The 25,639-nt window shown below is 41.2% G+C and overlaps 1 protein-coding gene across 1 annotated transcript; it reads right to left on the bottom strand.

The window, feature by feature from the left end:
• Window positions 1-18,489: 18,489 nt before the first annotated feature.
• Window positions 18,490-20,715, bottom strand: GAS1 (growth arrest specific 1). The gene has a single exon (XM_054583244.1). The coding sequence runs from the start codon at window positions 19,897-19,899 to the stop codon at window positions 18,871-18,873; it is 1,029 nt and encodes a 342-aa protein (XP_054439219.1). The 5' UTR covers window positions 19,900-20,715; the 3' UTR covers window positions 18,490-18,870.
• Between the last annotated feature and the right edge of the window lie 4,924 nt (window positions 20,716-25,639).

Raw genomic sequence — 25,639 nt, 5'->3', positions numbered from 1 at the left:
AATAGAGAAGTAATACAATTATTAATAGGCATGTTGTATCCTCTTAAAGAGGCCGTGCGTTTAGGAACCGTATCTTCGATATTCGTTCTGAAAACTCCACACAAAACCCTGAAATAAGAGACTGGGAACTCAGGAGAAAAACAAGCTTTGCTGCTAAATTATATAGTTTGGCTCTTCCTGTTTGTAGTGGGTGCATGGTAGTAGATGATTGCTGCTTTTCCCCCAAAGTTCTATTTTCAAATCTAGCATTGGGTTTTGCAAAATACACACTTATGGATATTAAAAGAAAATGTCTGTAAACACTGGCAAAACAATTTATACAATTATAATTGTGTGAGGTTTTAAGATAGTGCTCACTGCAGGAACTTACGTATTGGCACCATCTATCAAAATTGAATTAATCTTAAATTGACAATACTGTATATTTAACCCTCCATCTGATATTGGACTGTCTTCCAAACTTCATTGAATAACAAGGAAAACTAATATTCAGTAGTAGTTATGAACAAGAATTCTTATTTTCTTTACTTTTTAATGTGATTTAAAATGTTAATTATTTTAGTAACACCTTCCCATCTTGTTTAAAAATCTCTGATCAATTTTTTTTTCTTGAAACAATGTCTCTGGGGCCCTAGGAGAAATGTTAGGGTAGCTAAGCTAATCAGAAACACATCTCTGCCCTGGGTGTTGCCTATTAAAAGGAGCAAGTAACATCATCCAATCTACAAATCTTTCCTTCCTCTATCTAGGATTCACAAATAAAATGTGTATGAAGGAATGAGTAAGTCACATAGAATATTAGCAATATTATTTTTCAGAGCAATGCTATAGCTTTAAATATCTAATATGGCCTTTAAGTCATCCAATCATTATATCATCTTTTTGTTCTCTAAAAATGCATGAGCGTTTTGCAAACACACAAATTTATACCCTTAAGATGTATTGTTTAGTATCACTACATACCCATTTTCTACAGAGGTGTAAGGGAGAAAGCGGCACTAGTTGCCAGAATTCTCATCTTCTCATCTGGTCTTGGTTTCCTATTTGCCTTCCCTTCTGGAGTGTAAGCTCAATGAGGGCAGAGACGTTTCCATCACTGCTTTTTTCCTCCTATGCCTGGAAGGCTGCTGAACATCTACTGAATAAATGAAAGCATTTCCTGGCTCTTCTTGACTCTTGCCTTTCCTTAGGGAAACAAACTGAATTAGAAGTAATTTCTACTTCATTCAACTATGATGATGTGGTTTTTGTTGAGTGGGGATCTGCAATAAGATCATTTAAAATTAAGATGCCTATTAAGTACGTTGGGGAGATTCTCTTAGATGTTAGGTAGGACGGTTACCACTTCTACGGTGGGATTTAAGGACCCTCCATAAAACTGCACCAAAAGATGCCTCTACTCCATCCAATAGACTTTGCATTAAATCCATCATTGCTTTAGCTCATATCGCTGGTCATCAAAGTGTGTTCTAGAACCTCTGGAGATGCCAGGCAAAAACAGATTATCATGCCTTATCTCTCAGAGATTCTGATTTAGTAGGTATAATGGTGGAGTCCAGGAATCTGAATTTTAAACCTGGTCCCCAGGTAATTCTTATGCACACCAAAGTATGGAAAATACTCAGTAGGTTTTGATATCTCTTAGACTGAATGTAGCTTCAGAAAAAGCTGTTGTGATATATAATGTGATATTATTATGTGATATGATACTTACTTTAAGGAGAATAACCTTTCTTTAAAATTAAGCCTAACTAAAGAGTACACCAACAATACCATACTTTTCAACAAAAACAACACAAATAATAATAAGAAGAAATTAAACCACAATCCTCTTATCCCTCTGAACCCAACTTCTCAAATCCCCTGTATTAGTTTGCTAGAATTGCCATAACAAAATACCGCAAATTAAGTAGCTTAAAAAGCAGAAATTGTCTCAAGTGCTGGAGGCTAAAAGTCTGAAATCAAGGTGTTGGCAGGGTTGGTCCCTTCCGAGGGCTGAGAGGAAGAATCTGTTCTATGCCTCTCACCCAGGCTCCTGGAGGTTTTCTGGCCATCTTCGGTGTTCATTGGCTTAGAGAAGCATCCTTCTCATCTCTGCCTTTATCTTCACATGTGCTCTCCCCATGTGCATGTGAGTGTGTCCAAATGATCCCTTTTTATAAGGACACCAGTTATATTGGTCCATTCCAATATGAATTCACTTTAACTTCACTAGTCACATCGGCACTGACCCTATTTCCAAATAAGTTCACGTCCTGAGGCCCTGGAGGTTAGGATTTCAATGTACAAATTTGGAATGGAGGGATACAATCCAACAATAACATCCCCATCCTGGTAGGAGGGATACCTGAGCTAGATGGGCCCATGCCAGGCCTAGGGCCCCGTGTCAGGCTGTACACCGTAGTGTCCCTGTGGTCGCAGCCACATAAAGAATAGAGTGGACTGTCCAATAGAGCTGCAGCCTGAACAGGTGGGTAAGAGGCCTCACTGGGAAGTGCAGCCAGTAGAGGAGGAAGAGGGGAGAATGGAAGAGCAAATGCTGAAGCTGAGGAACTAAGGAGAAGGCCAGAGAAATTGCTCTTGTTGTGGGATCTCAAAATTTCTATATCCAGGAGCTTAGAGAAGACAAAGACAAGGAACATTGGAAAACTTGTCTTGAAATTGTGCTAATTTGGCAAGCACATCATCATTTTCACGTAACTCATGTCAACACTTATTTGAACGACTGGGAGGGGGTTGGTAGAAATGTGGGAGTAGCTGTAGCACCTTTCCCCCATGCCATCCCTCCACTCGGCTGTCCGATGCTGACCAATGATGGCAATGATGGCAATAATAATTACGACATGGCTCCAATGTATGTGGCACGGTTCCTGGTACATGTGAGACAATAAATATTGGTTGAATGAAGAGCTTGAAAGGGCTAAAGCCTCACTTAAGACCAAACATGTTTGCTTCCAGAGAGAAATATTCTCACCAGTGACATCACAAACAAATTGAAGTCAGATGGCATGCCTGGAATGTGCTTAGTTGACAAAAAGAATTTATTCCAAATGTTGGCTTAGCTTGGATTTATCTTGGCTCTTGGATGTTTTATATAACCCAAAATGAAAAGGAACATTTAAAATGAGCATCAGCAAGGGAGGCTAAATGTAGGAGCCACACAAAGAATCCTCAAACTTTATTGAAGGAGAAGGAACTAAATGAAGAACATGTATGAATGACCCATGGACATGGAGAACAGAGTGAGAATTGACTGTGGGAGAGGGGGGTGGGGTGGGATGGATGGAGGAGGGAAAAGGGGGAAAAATTGAGACAACTGTAATAGAATAAATGTGATTAAAAAATAAAAAAAGATTTTAATAAAAAAAAAAACTATCACAAATGAAAGTTACCTTTGCCACTCCTTTCTGGTGGGAAATGTTTATGTCAGAAGCTGAAGGATAGAAGTTCTAACAGCCTGATATATTTGATATGACTCTATCCCTGGGACTGGGGTAATATCGTTAATGAGACCAGCAATCATTTGAATGGGGCTCTACGGTGCACAGGATGAATTTCATGGCATGAACTCATTTGGTTTGCGTTTTTCCCTGTGTAGGCGGTAGGGTTCATATCATCAGTTTCCATTTTCCAGTGATAGTAGCAGCTGTTCGTTGACCATGTGCCTGTTTCTGCACATTAAAATATGGAACCTCCATTCCTGAGTCTAAAAGAAATCCCATGTTTTCCACTCAGTTTCCAGGGTGTCATTTTTTATTCCCCAGTTCCCTCTAAATCTAATTTCCTGTATGCTCATTCCCCATTCTGCGTGTTGCGTCTGTTTATCTCTTTTCCAGCACTGACCCATAGTGAGACAAAGCTCTTTCTTCTTGAACCCTTACTCCCATCACTTAGAAAAATCAAGAGCATCAATGAGGAGTAGCAGTGTGGGGTATATTTTTATAAGCATTTTATAGATAATAGTGAAGAATATGTGTTAGTTCTATACAGCAGATAATTTAAACAGAATTACATATTCTCTGTCCCCTTTCAGTATGTCCACTATTTCTGTCCTCCTGGCTTCTGTCTCTTGTGGTATTGCTGTGTCTTATCTTGTCTCTTTTTTCTCATTCTTTTCTCTTCTTATTTATGATTTTCCCACCACAAATTATTCTTTGCTTCTCATAAAAAAGCACTTGAATTATCTTTTTGTGTTCTCCAGCCAAACTTTTCGTCCAGAGCCTCCTTCCAGGCTCTTACCCAACAACTTATCAAGGTTCTTCCTGAATAGACAATCTCTTCCCTAAAAAGGGTTTTGGTTCTAGCTAGGAAAATAGAGCATTTTTAATTCCCTTTATCTCATAACAATTCTCTAAGGTAGATATTATTTATTACCTTTATTTTGCTGTTCTCACAAAGAAACTGGTAATGTGAATTGTTAATTTAAAGATAAATGGTGAAGAAAAAATATTAATAACAAAGCAGAAGAAACAATTCACATGATACAACATGGAAGTGTGGGATGGGAGAAGGAGGAAGGGTTTAGGAAATGTTATTGTTTTCTTTAGGAGGACAACATAGAAACTGATTAACTTCAGACATTAGGATAAAATAATAATTAAAAATATGAGTTAAACTTTAAGACAAAAACTAGAAAAAAACAGAAATGCAATTTGTAACTTCCAAACAATTGGGAGATTGGGGAGTGGGGAGAAACAAAGCAAGAACAACAGCACAAACAGACATAATACACCAAGAAAGGCAATCCAAGTGCAATAAAAAAAAAGAGCATGGTAAATTTAAAACACAAAGTAAGAAGGTAAAAATAAATTGAAACAAATCAGTAACCCATGAATGTGAATATATTTAAATTGCCTATGAAAAGAGAAAATCTCCTTTAGATTAAAAAAAATAGTACCAATCAAACAATCAAATAAAACTCACCCTAGCTAACTATATGTTATTTACAAGAATTAAAATAAAAGAACACAAAAAGAATGAAAATGAAGAGATATAAGCAGCTCTGTTACCTCCCAAAGCAGTGTTAAAGGTGTGTTAGGTATATAAAACAATTATAAAATAAGAAGTACATTTTGATTTCATTTAAACATATAGAAAACATTGAAAGATTATATGTAAATATATCTAGATTATCTCTAGGTGATACTACTATGGGTGATTTTATTCTTTTCTTTTTGATTAACTGTTTCTCCTAAATTTTCAATGTGTATGCATTCTCTGTAATAAGAAAAAGCAAAGTGAAGTTTATTTTACAAAAAAAGTAAATAGCATAAATTAACCAAATAAAACCAGATGCAGCAACATTAGTATGAGACGAAATAGAATAAAGGCAAGCGTCATTTGAAAGGCAAAGAGTTCATAAAGACAGATGGTCATGTAACTAGATCCATTTAACACTTATTTTCAAAATACATATGCAAAACCTGATCAAAATAAAAGAAGAAATCACTTCTGATGATTTCACAGAATACATGGTAGGAGACTTTAAAACAAAAAAAGAGACATAGAGAATTCAGATAATTACATTGACATACTATTGTAAAGGAGAACACTAACAAAATCAGATATTACACCTTCCCTTTTTATGTACCTAAAATATATACTAAATGTGATCATATTAATATTCATAAACAACATAGTATTAAGTTGAAAAAAGCAGATTTTACTAAAATAATACCTAAAAACTTAAAGACATAAACTAGATAATCCTGAGGTAAAAGAGCCAATCAAAATAAGAAGTTATGTACTCTTTGGAAATGAATAACAATAAGAAAGTAGCACATCAAAGCCTGTAGAATGTGACCTAAAAGCTGAACAGAGAAAAAGTTGTATTGAGAAATCAACAGATAAGAAAGCATGTAAAATAAAAATATATGAACAGGAACCCAATAAAAGAAGAACAACAAAAATAAAAGAATGAAATCAATAACAGTACAGTAGAAATGAACAAGAAAAAACAATCCCAGCATGAATTTCACATTTTAAATTCAAAATGTATTGCTCGAAAAGACCAAAAATATAAACAAAACTTTAAAAGAAGGCATTTAAATGTTAAGAAAGAATGAAGAGACACAGAATTGAGACATTAAAAATGTGGAAGAGAATATTTTATACAATGCAATATTAATAACTTGAAAATCTAAACAAAATTGATTTTATTTTATAAAAATATAAATCATCTCCAGTCCAGTGCTGGAAACAGTCTAAGTGCCCATCAGTAAATGAGATCAAAAAACATTGGTACACTTACACAATGAAATACTACGCAGCAGAAAGAAAGAAGGAACTCCTACACTTCAAAACAGCATGGATGGAAGTGGAGAGTATTAAGCGAAGTGAAATAAGCCTGGTGGTGAGAGACAAATACCATATGATTTCACCTATAAGTGGACTCTATTCAACAAAATAAACTAATGAACAACATAAACCACAGGCAAGGAAACATGGAGCACACTGAAAGTGACCAGAGGGGATGGGAAAAGAGGACAATGGAGGAAAGAAGGGGAAGGGATTAGACAAAGAACATGTATGAATGACCCATGGACATGGACAACAGAGTGGGAATTGACTATGGGAGTGGGGAGTGAGGGTGGGATGGGTCGAGTAGGGTAAAGGGGTAAAAATTGAGACAAGTGTAATAGGATAAACATGATTTATAAATAAAAAAGAAAAGAAGACAGAAAAAAATTTAAAAAAAGAATTCCTTTGTAGATCGATAAACAAAAGAGAAACCAAAAAGAAATTTTGTTAATTTAATAAAGCATATGCTAGAAACCTTCACCAACCATTGCAGTAGAAACATTAGAAATATTACCCCTAGAGTCAGCATATGAAATGAATGGCCAGTTATTGTCATATCTTCTTATTTAACATTGAACTGGCAATCTCAGCCAGGGCAATATGACATGAAAAGTAATGATGAGATATCAGTATTACAAATATTAGAAAGGAAAAAATTATCAGTAATTTTCAAATAATGGTGTATGATTCCTGAATCATCCTCAAGATAGGATAAAACTGTTTTCATTATAATCTCAAAGCTCTATTTTTTTTTCACTGTGTTGACATTTCTTTGCATTGATGGAGCAAAAACAGTGGTGAGTAAAACTGATGGTGATTTATCACAAATCAAGACAATCATACCCAACTGTCCTAGTCATCAAACACTTCCCTTCAATGTACTTACACTACAAAATATTTGAGTTTCACCAAAGAGTAACCTTAATGAAGCAACAAAAGTTGTATTTAATCTCTACCTGTGAATACACATCTTTTAAATATTCTATGTGATGAAATGGGAAGAACTCTTTAGGTATTTCTACTGAATAAATGGTTTTCTCAAGGGAAAACACTTGGGTGGTTGAATTGTGAACTAGACACTTTTTCCATGGAAGACCATTTTAAGATAAAAAAAATAACTGAATGACAAATTATGTTTATTCAGACTTGGATATTTGGCAAACTTTTTTTAGGAAAAAACACAATCAAGGAAAATGACATGATTTGTTGCCAGTAATAACATTTGATCTTCCATGCTAAAAATAAGAATTTTGGAAAACTTGTATCCTGCACTGTGAACTTTATATGTTTCCAACAGTTAGAGAATTCATGATGAAATCAGTGGTGATATTTACAAATGTTATTTAATGTCATAAAGTAAAATGAGTTGATATTTGTATTATCCTCACAACTCAGTATCAAATATTTTTAAAAAGACCAATGGATGGTGTTACGACATTATGCATGCATTAGAGGGACATTAAAATAGCGAGATAGACACGTGGATTTTAATGTCATAGATTATGCAATATTTATTGATATGGTTTTAGATTCTGCCTTACAATTAATCTTTAAAAATCTATCACATGCTTGGTATTGTTGTGTATCAAAATAGGATGTCCACAATTGTCTGAAAAGACTAAATTATTTCTGCCTCTTTTAACTATGTATCTAAAGACATGTGCTATGTATAGAATAGGGTGAATAAAGAAGCAGATATGAAAATCTAGCTGCCTTCTCACTAGTAGGCTTCTTCCCCCCCAAAATATATTATTTATGTTAACATGTAATAGGTTCAGTATTTTTTATTAAGTTTATTGGATAACATTGATTAATAAGTTTATATAGGTTTCGAGTGTATATTTCTATGATACATCATCTTCATATTGTATTGTGTGCCCGGGTTCACTATTTTTAAAGAGGAAGGTTAGATGACAATATACAAGTTCTCCATTTGACAATTTAAATGAAATGTGAGTCTGTGCTTTACTTCTATAGGTTACTGATATTTATTTTTAAAGTATTAAACAATATGCAATTTTATGGGTACTTTACTCATTATAAGTTATTTATTCCTCCAGAACATAATAGTCATTTTTATTTAGACACATGCCAAGGATCAGGGCATATTTCAATTTCTGAAAGTGCCAGAAAAATTTTTGGCTTAGCTCTTCCATCATAATTTCCCTAGAAGATAACTGTACTATGAAGTGAAAATTTATAGGACTTAATTCTTCCACTTGTAAAACATATAAAAATGGAATGATTAGTCATATATATAAAAGCTTATATTTCCCCACACATTTCCCTGAGGCATGAACACACTTGGAGAAATGAAAGGTAAACAAAAAGCTTAATGAATAGATACAGGCTAAGAAGAAGGGGTGGTCTTTCTTGACTAGAGGAAGAACAGCGTTGTTACAGAACACGAAGTCAGATTCAGGAAAGCAGGCTTCCAGCATGGCCCGCACTTTCTGCAGACAGGGAGGTTCCCTTTTTTGGTTCGTTGCTGTATCCTTACTGCTTAGCCTGTCACTTGGCGTGTAAGTGCTCAATACATATTATTTGAATGAATGGATAAAAAAGATCTTTTGAGGCTCTCCTTGCTCTAACATTTTTATGTTTTTATGATTTATTTATCCATCATATGCTTTTTCAGATAGAACAATTTTACAGTTTGAAATATTTTAGGCATCCAAAAATATCACTTTTTCATGAAAATTTTGGGTGTATTCTGAGCAAATGAGGGAAAAGAGGGCACATTGCTCTGAAGTGTGGGTAACTGGGGACAGTGATCAGAGGCGCTGAACCTACACCATTTTATTTCTTCTTTATGGTTTGAATAGTATTGTTTAAAAACATTTTAATTGTGAAAGCAGGTAATATATATTTGTTGATAAAATTTGGGAAATAAATATGTAAGGAAGAAACTAATAATTACCCACAATGCCAGCACTGCTAACATTTTGGCATATTTTCTTCTATAGATAGATGATTAGAGAAAATTATTTGATTTTTGTCCAATATTTCAAAAGTACAGAGGCTATTCAGGTTTTCTACATTTCGAGAATCAATATAGTATAAAAACTATGACCTCAATAGACTGACACAAACCTAGACTCTATGTTCACCAACTTACTCACTGAATAACCCTGCTAAACTCATTTAAGCATCAGTTCCTTCATCTGCAAAATGGTGATAATAAAAATAAAGTTGTAATGATGAAATAATCCAATACATACTACTTGCTCAGCACTGTGCAGAACACATGATAATCACTCAATAATGCTAATTATCATTACTTATTATTTTATTTATTTATTTTTTTACTGTGCAGCATCCAGCAGAAGTCAGCCTGCTTCAGTGTGCTCAGTAGGGTAATACCATGGGTGTGATAATCTATAGTTTTAATTTGAACATTTCACCTAAAATGTCATATGGTGTGCTTGAGTGTGATATTGTTACATTACAGAATTACATGCTTATGATTTTGTAATAAAAAAGGGTGCTATTTGTGCCAGACCCTGTATTTTTTTTCCATTCCCGTTTAGTCCCCTCATACCCCCTCCTCCTGCAGTCACCACACTGTTGTGCATGTCCACATCTCTTCTTTCCTTTTTGCTCAATCCCTCCACGCCCTCCCCGCCCCACCCCCTTATAGCTGTCATCCTGCTCTATATCTATGAGTCTGTCTCTATTTTGCTTGTTAGTTCAGTTCGTTCATTAGATTCCACATATGCATGAAACCATATGGTATTTGTCTTTCTCTGACTGGCTTATTTCACCTACCATAATGTTCTTCAGGTCCATCCCTACTGTTGCAAAGGGTAAAACTTTCTTAATTTTTACATCCAAGTAGTATTCCATTGTGTAAATACCCCTTAATTGTTTTATCTACTCATCTACTGATGGATACTTAGGCTACTTTCATATCTTGGTGATTGTAAATAATGCTGCAATGAAAATGGGGCTGCTTATGTTCTTTTGTATTAGTGTTTTGGGTTTCTTTGGACATATTCCCAAAAGTGGGGCTGCTGGGTCAAAAGGCAGGTCTATTTTTAATTTTTTTTGAGGTATCTCCATACTGCTTCCCACAGTGGCTGTACCAGTCTGCATTCCCACCAACAGTGCAAAAAGATTCTCCTTTCTCCACATCCTCACTAGCACTTGTTTGTTGATTTATTGATGATAGCCATTCTGACAAGTATGAGATGATATCTCATTGTGGTTTTAATTTGCACTCTGATGATTAGTGATGTTGAGCATTTTTTAATGTCTATTGGCCATCTGTATGTCCTCCTTGGAGAAGTGTCTGTTCAGGTCCTTTGTCCATTTTTTAATTGGGTTGTTTGATTTTTTGGTGTTGAGTTTTATAAGTTCTTTATAAATTTTGGATATTAACTTCTTATCAGATGTATCAGTGATCTTATTCTTCCATTCTGTGGGTTATCTTTTCATTTTGTTGATGTTTTCCTTTGCTGTGCAAAAACTTTTTAGTTTGGTGAAGTCACATTTGTTTATTTTTTCTTTAGTTTCCCTTGCCTGGGGAGATACATTTGATAAAAAATTTCTCCAAGCAATGTCTGAGATTTTGCTGCCTATGTTTTCTTCTGTGATTTTGATGCTTTCCAATCTAACAGTTAAGTCTTTAATCCATTTTGAATTTATTTTTCTGTGTGATGTAAAAAGGTGGTGTAGTTTCATTTTTCTGCATGTAACTCTCCCATTTTTTCCCAACACCATTTATTGAATAAACTATCATTAGCCCATTGTATGTGCTTGCTTCCTCTCTTGAATATTAATTGGCTATAAAGATGTGGGCTTATTTCTGGGCTCTCTATTCTGCTCCATTGATCTATATGCCTGTCTTTATGCCAGTACCATGCTGTTTTGATTGCTATGTCCTTATAGTGTAGTTTCATGTTAGGTAATGTGATCCCACTTTGTTCGTCTTTCTCAGGACTGCTGAGCCTTTTGTGGTTCCATACACATATTTGAAATGTTTGCAGATAACATGATCAGAAGTGTCCAACCTGTGGTCCCATGGGCTGCATTCAGTCCAGGATGGCTGTGAATTCAGCCCAACACAATATTGAAAATTTACTAGAAACATTATGAGACTTTTTTGTGATTATGTATTGCAATGTATTTAATGTGCAGCCCAAGAAAACTTTTCTTCTTCCCCTGTAGTCCAGAGATGCCAAAAGGTTGGACACCCTTTCCATAGAGAACCCTAAAGATTCTACTAAGAAACTATTAGAACTGATACATGAATTCAGCAAAGTAGTATACAAAATTAATATCCAGAAATCAGTTGCATTTTTATATGCCTATAACGAACTAATAGAAAGGGAAATTAAGAAAACAATCCACCCTGGCTGGTGTGGCCTGCAAACCAAAGGGTCACCAGTTCAATTCCTAGTCAGGGCACATGCCTGGGTAAGGAGCACATGAGAGGCAACCACATATTGATGTTTCTCTACCTCTCTTTCTCCCTCCCTTCCCTTATCTCTAAAAAGAAATAAATAAAATTTTTTAAAAAAGAAAACAATCCAACTGTAATTGAACAACAAGAAAAAAAAAAAAACCCTATTCACAATTGCTTCAAAAAGAATGGAATACATAGGAATAAACCTAAGGATGTAAAAGACTTTTTCTTGTAAAAGTATAAGACACTGAAGAAAGAAATTGAAGAAGAATCAAATATGTGGAAACACATACCATGTTCATCGGTAGGAAGAAGTAGCATCATTAAAGTTTCCATACTACCCAAAGCAATCTATAGATTCAACACAATTCCTATCAAGACTTCAATGATGTATCTCACAGAACTAGAACAAATTTCATTACTTATTATTATTACAATTCTTTTAATGCAATGGCATAATTTTGGTAATTTTTATTTTGCTAGCGCTATGATTATAATTATGATTACTTACATAGTTATGATTATAACTATGATTACTTACAACTGTGATAATGAAGAATATTTTGGTCACATATTTTCTCAGAAATCTGGTGACTTTTTCCTGGTCTTTAAGATTTTGTTGCTCCTCAGATTTCTCTGATATTCTGTGATCCCTTCTGGGGTTCCTTTTCCAGACATCTCCCCATGCCCACTGTACTTCCTTGTGCCTGCACTCTTTGGACGCGTCTCTCTGGGATGTTTAACCATGACCATTATACAAGTCTGACATCTGCCTTGAATGTTCGACCCAGAGTCGTTTTCCTGAAGAACATTGACAACTGTATATGTTGTATATTCTCAAACATAACTTGCCCTCCAAACTTTCTGGATGGGATGGAATTTGACACCATCCATCCAGTGTTCTGAGCCAGAAGCCCAGCAGTCATAGTGGCCTTCCGCCTCCTTAAACACTCAATATTAGGCTGATCATTGTGTCCTGAATCTGCCTTCTTCTCTCCTCAACTTCTCTTCTAGCTTTTGTCCACTGGACCTGGCAGTAGCCTCCTAATTGTCCTCCCAGTCTCTGGTCTTCACTCCTTAAAATCATCAAAAAATCTGTTCAAGAAGGTGAACCTCTGAAGCTTTCAGCTGGGAATTCCCAGAGGTTTCTTGTTATGTATACTGTGCAAGGTAAAGTCAATGCCTAGCATGACATTCAAGATGTCTATGATCCAGTATTAACACTCCTTTCAAAACCCTATCCTCACTACTTCCTACTTTATGCTTTGATGGTAATGGATGTTCACACACACACACACACACACACACACACACACACACACGGCTGTTTCATTCCTCTGATGGAAATGTCTTCCTCGCCTTTTCTTTGCTGACTTCCCTTCCTGTCTGTAGACTTAGCTTCAGTGTTACCTTCTCCAAGAAGCTTTCCTTAAATTCAACATTGGGCTAAATCATCCAGTTCTACTCCACTGTGTTTGCCATTTGATGTTGAAAGTACCTGTGTGTCTCCCATCCTTACTACCAGCTCGTCCAGGGACAATGATGTTCATACTGGCCACCACACAGAGTAGACCCTCAACAGATGCCTGTGAAAGCAAAATGGACTCTTTCTGTCCATTCCCTCATTCTGCCAACTGCTCGGAGTTACAGACATGCGTTTTAGTGATCACAGATCTTACTCCAATATTTGCTTCAGAGGGATGCTCCAAATGGGTGTAACCAAGTGAGTGGTAAGAGGTGACAGGGGTTACAACTTAAGGCTGGATTGGCATTTTCGTTAAGGAGATGTCTGTAAGAAAGGTCTCAAAACTCACTGAAATGCTTCTTATCTTTGTGCTTAGTAACATCTGACCATTTATAAGATACACAATAGGATCTATTTCTGGGCTCGTTCTCCATTCTGGCATCCACAAACCTACAAATATTCTACAGCAGCTATAAAATTTAAATAAAGAAATTAAATTGTAAGAATAGATATTGATAATAGAACATAAAGGTTGTTTATAAAACCTAGAAACAAAATATTATTTTATTTTTTGTTACAGATTGACAATGCCCTGTATGACATTGGGTGTGGATTCACCTGTTTGCAGACTTTAAGATGCACTCTGTTTGCTTAGGGAGAACTCGTCGAAGCTATTTGCAGTATATATTAGTATCACTGAGAGTAACTGGAACTTTGATCCACATTATAAAATTGAACTCGTAGCACTATAAAATCAGCAACATATAGTTTTGACAAATGCATGTCAAAAAATGTACACATTTGGTTTTATTATGGAACCCAAGCTCCCAAAATAAGGGGAGAAAACACTGTGCATCTCGGCAGCCCTTCTTGCTTCTGTTGCATGTGTATTACACAAGGTTTGGAGGTAGCTCTCCAAAATATTAGCTGAAAGCTTCCTCGGAAAGCAAATCTTTCCCACATCCTTCCCTGCAGTTCCTCTTTAAGAGGTGTCAGCATGGCTGAAAGAATGAAGTGGCTGCACATTGTTCCGTAGTGCTATTATGTGCTTAACATTTCCATAACAAAAGTGCCACTCGACTTCTCCCCGATTAATGCAGCTCGAGGGCTCTTGTCGTCCTTTAATAAAACATTGTTGAAATCATTTATTTAGAGCCCCTGGTTACTAGTGGGAGAATGACCATCTTTGTGCCAAAATATAGTGTATACAGTCCACTATTTTGTAGTAGATCATTCTGCGATTTAAGAAATTGATTAAATGGATGTCTTAGAAGGTATTTATGCTAATAGCACATTACTTATGTCATTCAGATAGTCAAGGGTGAACCTTTTCAACTGTCCAGCAGAGGCAAGCCCTCATACAGAATACAGTAACATCCAACTTTACTTAACTTGCAGTGAGACCCACTGGAAACCCAGGCATTTGTAACAGGACATTTCTCAACGACCTTGCTTTGGGAGAAACCGGGTCAGCTGACAAGCATTTCTGATGTTCCTTGGTGTAAGAAGTCAAAAAACAAATAATGCATGTTTTTCTTTTGATAGGCTGGAAAGGATTATATGAGGTTATATTTGAGAACCTCCAGGGTTAAACCCAGTAAGGAGGCTAATAATGCAAAGTCAAAATTTAAAGTAGAAGGATTTTCAAATGCAGTGTTTGGTGGCTCTTAAAGTTCTTGTCTCCTTTTCCTCCTCTTTTTGGTCTATCCTATATAGCATTGCTGAGATGGAGTAGGGTATGAATGCAGGGACTGTTGAGGAAGGGACTCCCGCTCCATACTGTGTTTCTTCACTCTTCAAAGGAAAGAGGCTGCTGGTTCTGAATCTTGTCTTCCCCATACAGACACTATTGGGAGCGCTGCAGTGAACCCCAGACATGTCAAAGCATGGTGGCTACTTTAGGTTGTGGCGGTGGCTGTCAGGAGCTGCTTCCTTACTTTTGGACATCTGTAGGGGCCCTCTCTAAGCAAAAGGAGGTCCTGCTTCTTCGTACAGGGAAGAATTTAGTTCCTTCCAGTCATTTTTCCCCTTTATATACAAACATTGCTCACATACATTGCTATATATTGTTAAAAATAAACAAGAGATCTTATGTCCATTGTGGTCATATACAAAAGCATTGCTATGTGCTTGGGTGAACAGTGAAGCCTGAACTTCCTTCTATTTACTGTATGGTCACTGTCAGTTCAATGAACTGCCTCCTTGTTCTCCTCCATTGTCCCGCACTCCCTTAAACATTTGTCACTGAAGTGCCTCCAAAGACAAATAAACTCACTAAGAAGGCAAACCTGCTAACTGGGAAAATGAGGACAACCTGGAAGACCCATGATTTTACCTGAAATTCAAAAAAGAGTTGCTTGCTCTCACTCCATAATATTTCTGTGGGAAGTGTGGTACTTTTTGAGAATCTCCAGGAAAAGCCAGAGATACTTTTTCTTTCAGTAATGGTACTTCCAGGCATTCTCCATCTCGAATGTCCAAAATTCCAAAGGCTCCCCAGAGAGAGTGAGGTATTACAGATGTCAACATCTGTAAAAATCCTTTCTGCCTAGGAGCAGATGGCAACGTACCAGCCCATAACCAAAGCCGAAGGTCCTAACATCTCAGCAACCTGCTCTGGAATCCACTAGGTCTGCAGAGGAAAAGGGGGCTCCTGGGCTCCAGAGCTGAACTGTTTAAATTGAAATGGACCACTGATCAATGTTCACTTTCTTCAAGGAAGAAAGCATAAAGCCTCATGTCTTCTCTCCCCAAGAGCTACTAGCTGTGTTGATTTATTCCAGGCAGATGCTTTTGACAGGACCCTGTAAAATCAAGTCGTGAGTTTATTGTAGCAGTTAATTATCAGGCCTTTTCTAGTGCTAATGCTTTTTACTTCTTACTGGGGAAAACTGGGCCTTTTACTGGGACAAAGCCTTAACTTTTAGTCAAGAATGTGTTAAAATAACATGAAATGGAGATGATTTAAATATACTTAAGGACAAACGCAGGAGTGTTGCTAACTCGACGTTTTGTAAAGAAAGCTGATTTCATTTACAAGTCTTTTGGAATACCCTTTGTTCATTTCCCAAAGAAACAAAGCTTTCAGCTTTGTTTTAACAATATGTTTACTCAACCATTCAGGTGACCCGGTTCCAGCCACACACCACTCTCCTAGGCTCCTCCAAAATTACAGCTATCTAAGACTTTCTGATGCTACGCATGTATGAATCTCTTGGCTTTAGATCCACCAAGAAGCACCTAGAAGCCTTCCATAAAAGCTGGGAAAAGAGCCACTTAGAGGAAAAGAAACCTTGAAAGTAGTGGGTGGGAGTGGGTGGGAGGAAGTTGGGAGGGGGCATAGCTTTGTTAATTACTTCAGGCAGCAGAGAAATCTGGTTATGTTTTCTCAGCACATGTTAATATCATATAAAGAGACACGAGATCTTGCTAATCTGTGGACCCCTCAGACAAAGTTTATTTGTGGTGACTTTTAAACTCCTGACTTGCCTTCCAATCACCGCGTTTAAAATGAAAAGCTTTAAATAAACACCAGGAATAGAAGATAAATAAACTTTTTTTTCCCCCTTGCAAGTGCCTAGCTTGGCGAAGTTCAGACTCAAATCCCCAGAGGACAGAGCGCTCTCTTTTGTGTTAATGTTTAAAAGATTTTCCAATGCCGGAGTTTATTCCTACTGCAAACATTTCTATTTACAAGGTCAAGTGTATCAGCACTCGACACAGCTTAAGAGTGTAATTATTTATCTAAGGGCGTTTGAGTGTAGATCAGTAGCTCTGGCAGGAACCCAGCCTTCAGCCCACTGCTAAACAACTCCTCACAACAATATTACAAGTTCTGGTAATTGTTCCTCTCCCCAGTGTGTTTACTTTTCCTCGCCTGAATGTTTTGTAACAAAATTTTGTACTTCTTCACCCAAAGTGTGAAAATGACTTTGAAGTATTGAGTCTCGCAGGTTTCCTAAGACCTATTGGTAACAGATGTTATTGGCATGTTTGATTGTATGAGATTGTCTAGTGGCCACTGAGGACACTCCTGGAAGAAGGGTGGGGGAGGGGGGTCCCAGTGGAAATGGTGGAGCAGAAGGTGATGTCTGAGTTATCCCAAATTACGTAGGAGACACTATTTTGTGAATTCTCTTCAAAAACATAAAAACCAGTGGAGGCCAGTCAATTATATCTTTTTAGCTGCCTCATTTACAGATGTTTAATTGTTCATTAAATTACAGGCATAAATAATAGCTCTCATTTCTTGTCTTGTACTGTATTTTAATTTCAGTTGATGGTTGATAGATTCCCGGTGGCCCCTCCACCTCCCTTCTCACCCATTATTGGGTTAACCACAATGTAACTCTGGAAAGTAACTACACCATATTCATTATTTAAAACTCTTTACTGATGTACACATTTTAATAAAACAAATAATAAAAGAAATACACAAAGCCATAGTTACTTAAAACATAAGACTTTTTTTTAAAGATGTCTATAAAAATATGTTTAAGGCAGTTTGGAAATGCATTTATACATTTCTACAATGTCCATAAATTCTTTTGAAAATAAGAATGTTAACTTCAAATCTATAAAATACACTGTACATTTCAAGACTCCTAGATAGAGCACACTTCACAACGGACTGGGGGTTTGGACAGTTTCTATACATTTCAGGGAGAAAAGGTGTAACATGAATGTGGATTTAAAGTTTTTAATTTCTTTTTAAAAATAAATTATTTCTGAAGCATACAATTTATAAAAATTCTATATACAAAGTACAGCAACTGGTAACAAACCCCAGTTTTAATACAATTTATATAAGAAGTACCAGGGTTTAGCACCCTGATAAAAGCAGAAGCAATATACGTTCTCTGCATATTTGTACATACAATTTCTTGTTGTAAAGAATAAAAACGACAACAAAACGAACATCATAAAGAGGCTTTCATAGATGGCAGTGCAGAGCTCATTTAATACAAATTTGCATTTTCAGTACCACTAGCAACTCTTTAGATCAGCACTTTTTGACCCTTAATCCTAAGAAATGTACTAAGAGATCGGAGTGGTGGGAATGAAATTAAGGTCAAGGGCTCAAAGTTATCTAAAACTAATTCAGGAATATTAACCCCTTCCCACCCCTATCTCAAACTGAGGATTCAGGGCTCTGGCACAAAAAGTAAACTAATGAACCGGTAAGGGGGGCTTTTTTGACTACTGACGATTGCAATGTCCTCACTGGCCACAATAAAAGTTGATACCGCCCCCACCCCACCCCGACCCCCGAAAATGCTCACAAACTGACAGCCTCTTTTGCAAATATAAACCCCCTGCTCCGAGCCCAGTCCCTTGGAAAATGCTAAGGCCCTACTGGTCAGCACCCTCTTTGGAGTCCGGGACTACGGTTCTGCCCGCCCCCCGCCCCCCGACGCCCATTCCATGCCAGGCGTCCAGAACCCTAGCGAGGCCAGTTTCTGCAGGGCGTAAGTGTTGGGAGTTTCTGGAGCCTGAAATGGGGCCATGGGAGGATGCCCAAGAAGTCACGCTCAGGAGAGGAGACGAGCAAAGTGCCAAAAGTTGTGGTGGGGAGACTGGCTAAGTAGAGTCAACTTAGAAAACATTTTGGCAAGTATCCCTATCCATCCCCTCTGTCCCTAAGCCACAGGTGCCCTGGCACGGGCCCTCCCGCTGCCCATGTCGGAGGGCGCGAGGGCTAAAACAGCAGCGGGAGCAACAGCAGCAAGATGGAGGCGAACGGGGTCCAGGCGCCTCGGGTCGCCAAGCGTCCACCGCCGTTGCCGCTCCTTCGCCCGGACCCGTAGGGCATATCCCCGCGGCCGCCCGCCGCAGCAGCGCCGCCACCCGGGCGCGGCTGGTGCGGGATGCCGTCGTCGTCATCCAGCGGCTGCTCACCGCCTGCGCCTCCGGCGCGCTGCTCGTCGTCGTACTCCTCATCGTAGTAGTCGTCCAGACCCCCGTCCGACCCGCTGCTGCCGGGGCCGTTACCCAGCTCGGCGCCGAAGCACAAACGGGCCATGTTCTCTTTGACCGATTCGCATATGGGCCGCTCAAGGCCGTCACACACGCAATCGTTGAGCAGCGCAGCCTTGGGCACGGCCAGCATGTCTTCGATGACGGTGCGGCACTCATCTGTGCAGCGCAGCCCGTTGAAGAGCTTGCCGCAGTAAGTCAGGTAGCGGCTGAGCGCCAGGTTGCAGCGGCTGTCGCGGTCGCAGCGCCGGCGGGCTTCGGTGCAGCCCATGACCCCGCCCGCGCCCGGGCCGCCCGCGCCGCCGCCGCTGGTCCGGGGCAGGCACGGCTCAATGGCGCGCTTGGTGGACTTGCAGTTCTCGTCCTGCGCGCAGTCACAGTCCTCCAGAGCGGGCCCGCGGCGCGTGTGGTTGAGCTGAATAAGAGCCGAGATACAGTGGCTCGGACAGCGCCAGCGCGACGAGAAGGAAGCGGCTGAGGCCGGGAAGGCAGCAGCCGCCCCAGGCGCGTCGCCCCCGCCGCGCTGCGCCAGCACCGGCGCGCACGCCTCCGCGTACTGGTTGTAGGCGTAGCTGCACTCCGGCTCCCCCTGGCACTGGAGCAGCGCCTGCCAGCAGATGAGGCGGCGGCCGTGCGCCAGCCCCGAGCCCCGCGGCGCCGAGCCCAGCAGCTGCAGCAGCGCCATCAGGCACAGCCAGGCGCCCGGCACGGTTCCCCCGCGGGCCCCGCCGCCCAGCAGCCCTGCCACCATCGCGGGCAGCGGCGGCCGCCGGGCGAGGAGGGGAAAGGATACGAGGCGCGGGGAGCGGCGTACGCGAAGCCGGTGGAAAAGTTTGCCTCAGTCCTGCCAACTTCTTGCATGAGTGTTTTCATAAATCCATGCGCGCCCCTGCCTGGTGCTCCGCTGCTCGCAGAAGGTCGGTCTGGCTCCGGCTGCGGTGGCTTCGTAGGAACGCACTGCCGCGAAAAGCCCCTCCGGTCGGCCCCCGGCGGTGGCGGGAGGCGCTCACTGCCGCTCCGGTGGGCTGCGGGCCGCGGGGCCGCGGCGGCACTGCAGGACCGCGGAGCGCCGCGGGTGCATTTTGCTCCGCGCCTGCAGATCCGTTGTGCGGCCGCGGCGGCTCTTTCCTCCCCGGCTCAGCGCCGTGCCGCCGCCGCTGCGGGCTCTCGCATCGCGCCGCTTCCTGGCTCGCGTCCGTGCGCTGCCCGCCTTCCCGCGGCCGGGCCGCCCGCGTCCCCTCCCCCTCCGCCCGCGACGACCCCGGCCTCGCCGAGCTCTGGGGAGCCCTTTCCGGGAGGCGCGGGGAGAACAAGAAACTCGGCGCGGCCGGAGAGCGGCTCCCGGGCTTCCCTCGCCGGCGGCTTCTCGGGTGACAAGGAGCCCGGGGAGCGGATCCGCTGAGCCCGGCTGCGGACTCTCTAGCAGCGAGGCTTTAAATACAAAAGTGGGCCGGGAGCCCCCGCGTGGTGCCGCGGTGCCCCCTCATTATGCATGCATGGAAAAGCAAACAAACAAAAACATTAGCAACGCTCCTCCGGCTCGCCGAGCCCCGGCCCCGCGCGCTCCGAGACTGCCCGCTTTCTCCTTTCTCCACTCTTTCGCCCTTTGCTCGGCCCCCTTTCCCGGCTTTTCGAGATGCTATTGGTCCTGCCTGTTGTTGTTGAAACTTTTTTTCCCCCCCGAGCCGCTGGAGTGGGGTTGCGGAATGGGGGAGGGCGGGGAGGGTGGTGGGCAGCTCACATTCAGGCATTCAGGGCTTGAAAGGAAGGGCTTAGGGAGCCTGACAGAGGCCCGGGAGCTCCTCCTACTTTTAAGGAGGCTCGGATATGGAGTCCCCAGCTCGCGCTATGAACCAGCGGGCAAGGCTTAGGGGCAGCTGTTTGCATCCGGCTGCGCCACGGGCCTTTTTGTTTGGTTCTTTTAAACATTTTTTTTTTTTTTTGGTAGTTGCAGTAATTCTGCCTGGACTCCATCTGTGCCTTCGACTGGTTCAGAATTTGGTCTTTTTCGAGTTCCCCACCTTTAGGTCCTGCTCATCACAGGCGGGAGGGGGTAACCAGAGAATTTATTGTGGAACTCTGAAACTTGAAAAAAAAACCCCCAAACACCTCACCCAAGGAAGATGCACACACTTTAGTTGGGGGGTTTGGGGTACTAATGAGATATTTACAACAACCCCCCACCCCAGCACCCCGTCCAGATTTGCCGATCTGGCAGGTATGACCGTGGAGCCAGGTATCATTGTCAGTTAAAGACAAATCCAATCAACCAAAGTAATATTTTAGGAATATGTTACTAACATGATTGGTGATGAAAAAGAAAAATAGCCTTAAAAACCTTTAGGGATGTTGAGCAGTACCGTCTGGCCGCAGTCACAACATAAAGGAATGGGATAAACCAGTACGCTCCAAGGTTTCTATTCAAGTGTACGTTTCAATCCCTCGCTCTAGGGAAGCTGCCCGGTGCAGCAGCCTCTGCCATCCCGGCGCGGGAGTTTGAGATCTACCTTAACTGCGGTGCAACGCAGCCTTCGACCACCAGAGGCACCGGGCGTCTGCGGCCTGTCAAAAACTGGCGCTTTTTTTCCTCCCCTTTCCGTGGAGAGACTATCAACTCCATCTGTCACAAAAATTAAGGCTAAATCTCCTCTCCAGAAGCAGAGGGAGCCAGGACTCCAGCGCGCGCGGAGTTCGGCTGTCCGCCTCTCCCCGGAGGCCAAGTAGATTCGAAATGGCAAAAGTGAGAACAGAGCCACATCAGGCTTATCAGGCTGCAAAAAAGCCTCCAGTTCCTGCAGAGGTTGCTGCATTCCTCAGACGCAGGGTCTGCCTTGGGGAGCTGCACCTCTGCAATTCCCAAAACAGTACAGAACAAAATAAACTTTAAAAGAACCTGAGGTAAAGCAGATCGCTTTGCCCTAACTTGAGACATAGAAAACACACACACACACACACACACACACACACACACACACACACAATCTATACTTGGCGGGGGGGGGGCGGGGGGGGGAGAAAAGAACTACATCTATACAACCATTTTCCAGGCTCTGGATTTTTGTTGTGTTATTTGAAGTTACAATCTCAGTCATGCCAGAAGGGCTTGGACAAGTCCCACTCCTTCGCTGTAACTTGAGAACCACTGCTCTAGAGAATCTCATTTGTTTGTTTGTTTGTTGTTGTTTGTAAAATTTGTCAGCTCTCAGAGAGATTTAAGGGACTCCAGAGAGCTTCATGTGCTTCACGGACAGCTCAGCATCCCAATCTCATAACATTTCAGACCTGCAGGGCTATCAGGGGCCTGATACAGGCCTGAGAAGGAGGCTATGATGAGGTAGGAAAGTGAATGAGCCCTCTTCCCCATGAGTCCCAGAAACCGTGAGTACCACCTTGCTTCACATTCCAGGTTTGCGTGGATAGCCACCAGACCTCAAAGCCATCCCTCATCACCCATACACTGATCCCCATATGACTGTGTACACCTCTTAAACTGACTTAATTCCCATCCCGAGCCACACCCCACTGCCCCGCTGCTTCCGCCCCAAATTCATTTCACCCTGGAGTTCTTGATCTTTTTCAACCAGCAAAAAAAAAAAAAAAAAAAAAAAATTCTTCATCTTGTGTGTGTGTGTGTGTGTGTGTGTGTGTGTGTGTGTGTGTGTTCAAGTGCTTCCCGCTCAGGGGCTATGATGGCCGGATCCAGGTGCTTAAAGGGGTGGGGGTCCTGCCAGGGCACATCCAGGTAGCAAATTTCCCAGCAGGCTTTGGGCCAAGCTGTGGGAGGAAGAAGAAACCTATACAGGGAGGGAAAAGCCCCAAATGGCTTCTGGTTGCTTCTGCCCCTCTTCCCTTTTCTCTGCTCATCCGTTTGTGGTTTTTGGACACACAGCGGTTTCAAGCAGTTTTAACAAAGCAATTTTTTTCTGGGGGGGGGGATGGCGGTGATGGAGGGGGTGTTGCTGGAAAGGAGGTCCTCTGCGCGAGGGGCAGGCCACAGTCCCCAGATATTTTAGGAATTGTGAGGGACTAGATTTCCCCAGGACCTTCCCAGGGACCCAGTGAGGAAACCGAGGTCCAGACAGGACAATGGAGCTCTGAGTGGCTGAGGTAAAGGCAGAGCCCCTCTCCCGCATTCCATGCTAGTCCCTTCTCCTCCACCAAGTACTGCCCAGAGACCCTAACCAGGAGGCCCTCTCTGGGACCGGCCCCAACAGGAGGCCTGGGAACAAGAGATAATGTGAAATGCTAACTGGATCAAAGGCGATAAAAACCTTTTTAGGAAAAAAAATCTTGCATATCTTCAACCTGCTTTCTGAACTGGTTAGAGCAACTTCTTGCTCTAACTAAAACCTGCTGAAACTTTATGGAATGGGAGAAAATATTTGCAAACCACATATCTGATGAGGGGTTAATATCCAAAATATATTAGGAACTCATACAACTCAATAGCAAAAAAGATGGAAAAAATATGATTTAAAAATGGACAGAGAGCATAAATAGACATTTTTCCAAAGAAAGCATATGATGGTTAACAAACGCATGAAAAGGTGCTCAACAGCATTAATCATAATGGAACCGCCAATCAAAACTACAATGAAGTTATTACTACAGAGCTGTGAGAATGGCTATCAAACAATATTTAACAAATGCTGGTGAGAATGTGGAGAAAAGGGTGCACTGACTGTGGGTGTGTAAATTGGAACAGTTACTGGAAAACAGGATGGAGGTTTCACAAAAAATTAATATAGAACTACCAAAGCATTTAGTAATCCTGCTTCTGATTATGCATAAGAAAGAGATGAAATTACTATCTTGAAGAACTATTTACACTGTTGTCTTTATCGAAGTGTTATTTGCAATAGCCAAAATATGGAAATAATCTAAGTGTCCATTGATGGACAAAAAATAAAATATGACATATATGCACAATGGAATATTATTCAGCTATGAAAAGAAGGAACTCTTGCCATTTGTTTATCATGGATGGCCCTTGAGTAATACGGAGAATTTCTTATGGAAAGGAGCTTCCCACATCTGTGGGGGTTGGGGCAGCAAGTAGTATAATCTGTTGCTTCCATGTCTGGTATCAAGCCATAATTCACTATGGGTTGGCCAGGCAGACAGTCGGGAAGGAAAGCTAGGACAACTGGAACCTCTGAGGGTGAATTGGAACTGGTGTTTCCTTCATCACTGCCAACCTCAGCGTTACAGGGGTTGACTTGCACAAGAAGCTGGTACCATTCACCATGAAGCTGACACGCCTTTTGCCTAGCGTTTGGAGAAACTAAAGCAGGAGAGCTAGAGGGCAAGCTGAGAAAGCTCAGGTCCAGGTGCTGGCTCATCCCAACCAAGGGGAACTTTTAACCAGCAAGGACTGGCGCAAACTGTCATAATGCTTGGGGCCCTCCACCACCTTCACAGGATAAAAAAAAAATGTTGCTTCTGCTTTACTTCCTCTTCCAAATCTGGTGCAAAGTTTCCCTTATGGCCAACACTGACGTGGAACCACACAGGGAGGAGAATTCTGAGAAATGTAGTTCTGCCTCAGCTCTGTTGACAAAACACCACCACAGATGCCTTTAGGGCATTCAGGCTTCATTTTCTCAGGTGTGCTCTTCCTCAAGGTTTTACCTTCTGACTTGCTGGCTATTTTTCTCTCCAGACTAGTTTTATCATTCATGGCAACTTTGGCCTCTTAGCTTCTTGACTTTTTTCACATTCAACCATCAACTGGTAATCTTATCTTAGACCTAGGAATTAACGTGTTAACCATGTCACCTCAAAAATCTTTAATTCAAAATTTCTAATTCGAACGTTATTTCACTCACCAGTATCTCTTGTTTTTCCAGTTCACCTGTCTCAGTCTTGTCGCCTCTCAGCTAATCTAGACTTGAAATTTACAATTGCATCTTCTGCTGCGGCCTCAGGTCTCTTTCTATGATATCATTCATTCCCATCCACCTACAATAGGCTGTATGTTCTCCCATCTTAAAACAAAAGATCCACCCCCTCCCAAACAAACAAAACAAACTCTTCTTAGACCTCAACTCCTCACTTAATTATTCTATGTCTGTGAAAACTTGAAAAAGTTTTTACTCACTTTTTCCATTCTCTCTTTAATTCACTATAATCAAGTGTCATCCTGCCATTTTTCTCACAAAGGGTACTAATGACCAAATGGCAACTTCTCAGCCTTTATCTTATCTGGCCTTCGGACACCATGAGGCACGATCATCTCTTATTTTCAAAGTGCTTTTTCATTTGGCTTCACACTCCCATTTCCCATTGTACTCCCTGGTGACTCTCTCACTAAATTGACCTCCTTAGGTGACCCCATCCAGTGCCTTGATTCTAAGTTACATCTCCAATCTTGATATTTTCCATACCAGTTTTCCTCTGATTTACACATGTGTATATTCATTTGGTTGTCCAATGAGCATTGCAAACATAAGTCCCCAAAGGCCTTCTGATTTCCTGCCCCCAAACCTGTT

The sequence above is a fragment of the Pteronotus mesoamericanus genome, unplaced genomic scaffold (genome assembly GCF_021234165.1).
Source record: "Pteronotus mesoamericanus isolate MK-2021 breed Mesoamerican mustached bat unplaced genomic scaffold, CSHL_Meso_final contig_73, whole genome shotgun sequence".
Taxonomy (NCBI): domain Eukaryota; kingdom Metazoa; phylum Chordata; class Mammalia; order Chiroptera; family Mormoopidae; genus Pteronotus; species Pteronotus mesoamericanus.
Note: the sequence above shows the minus strand (reverse complement) of the source record. Positions and strands in the feature narration are given on the sequence as shown.

What these genes read in the sequence shown, in the direction of transcription:
- GAS1 (XM_054583244.1), bottom strand. Translation starts at nt 19,899, where the DNA reads ATGGTGGCAGGGCTGCTGGGCGGCGGGGCCCGCGGGGGAACCGTGCCG.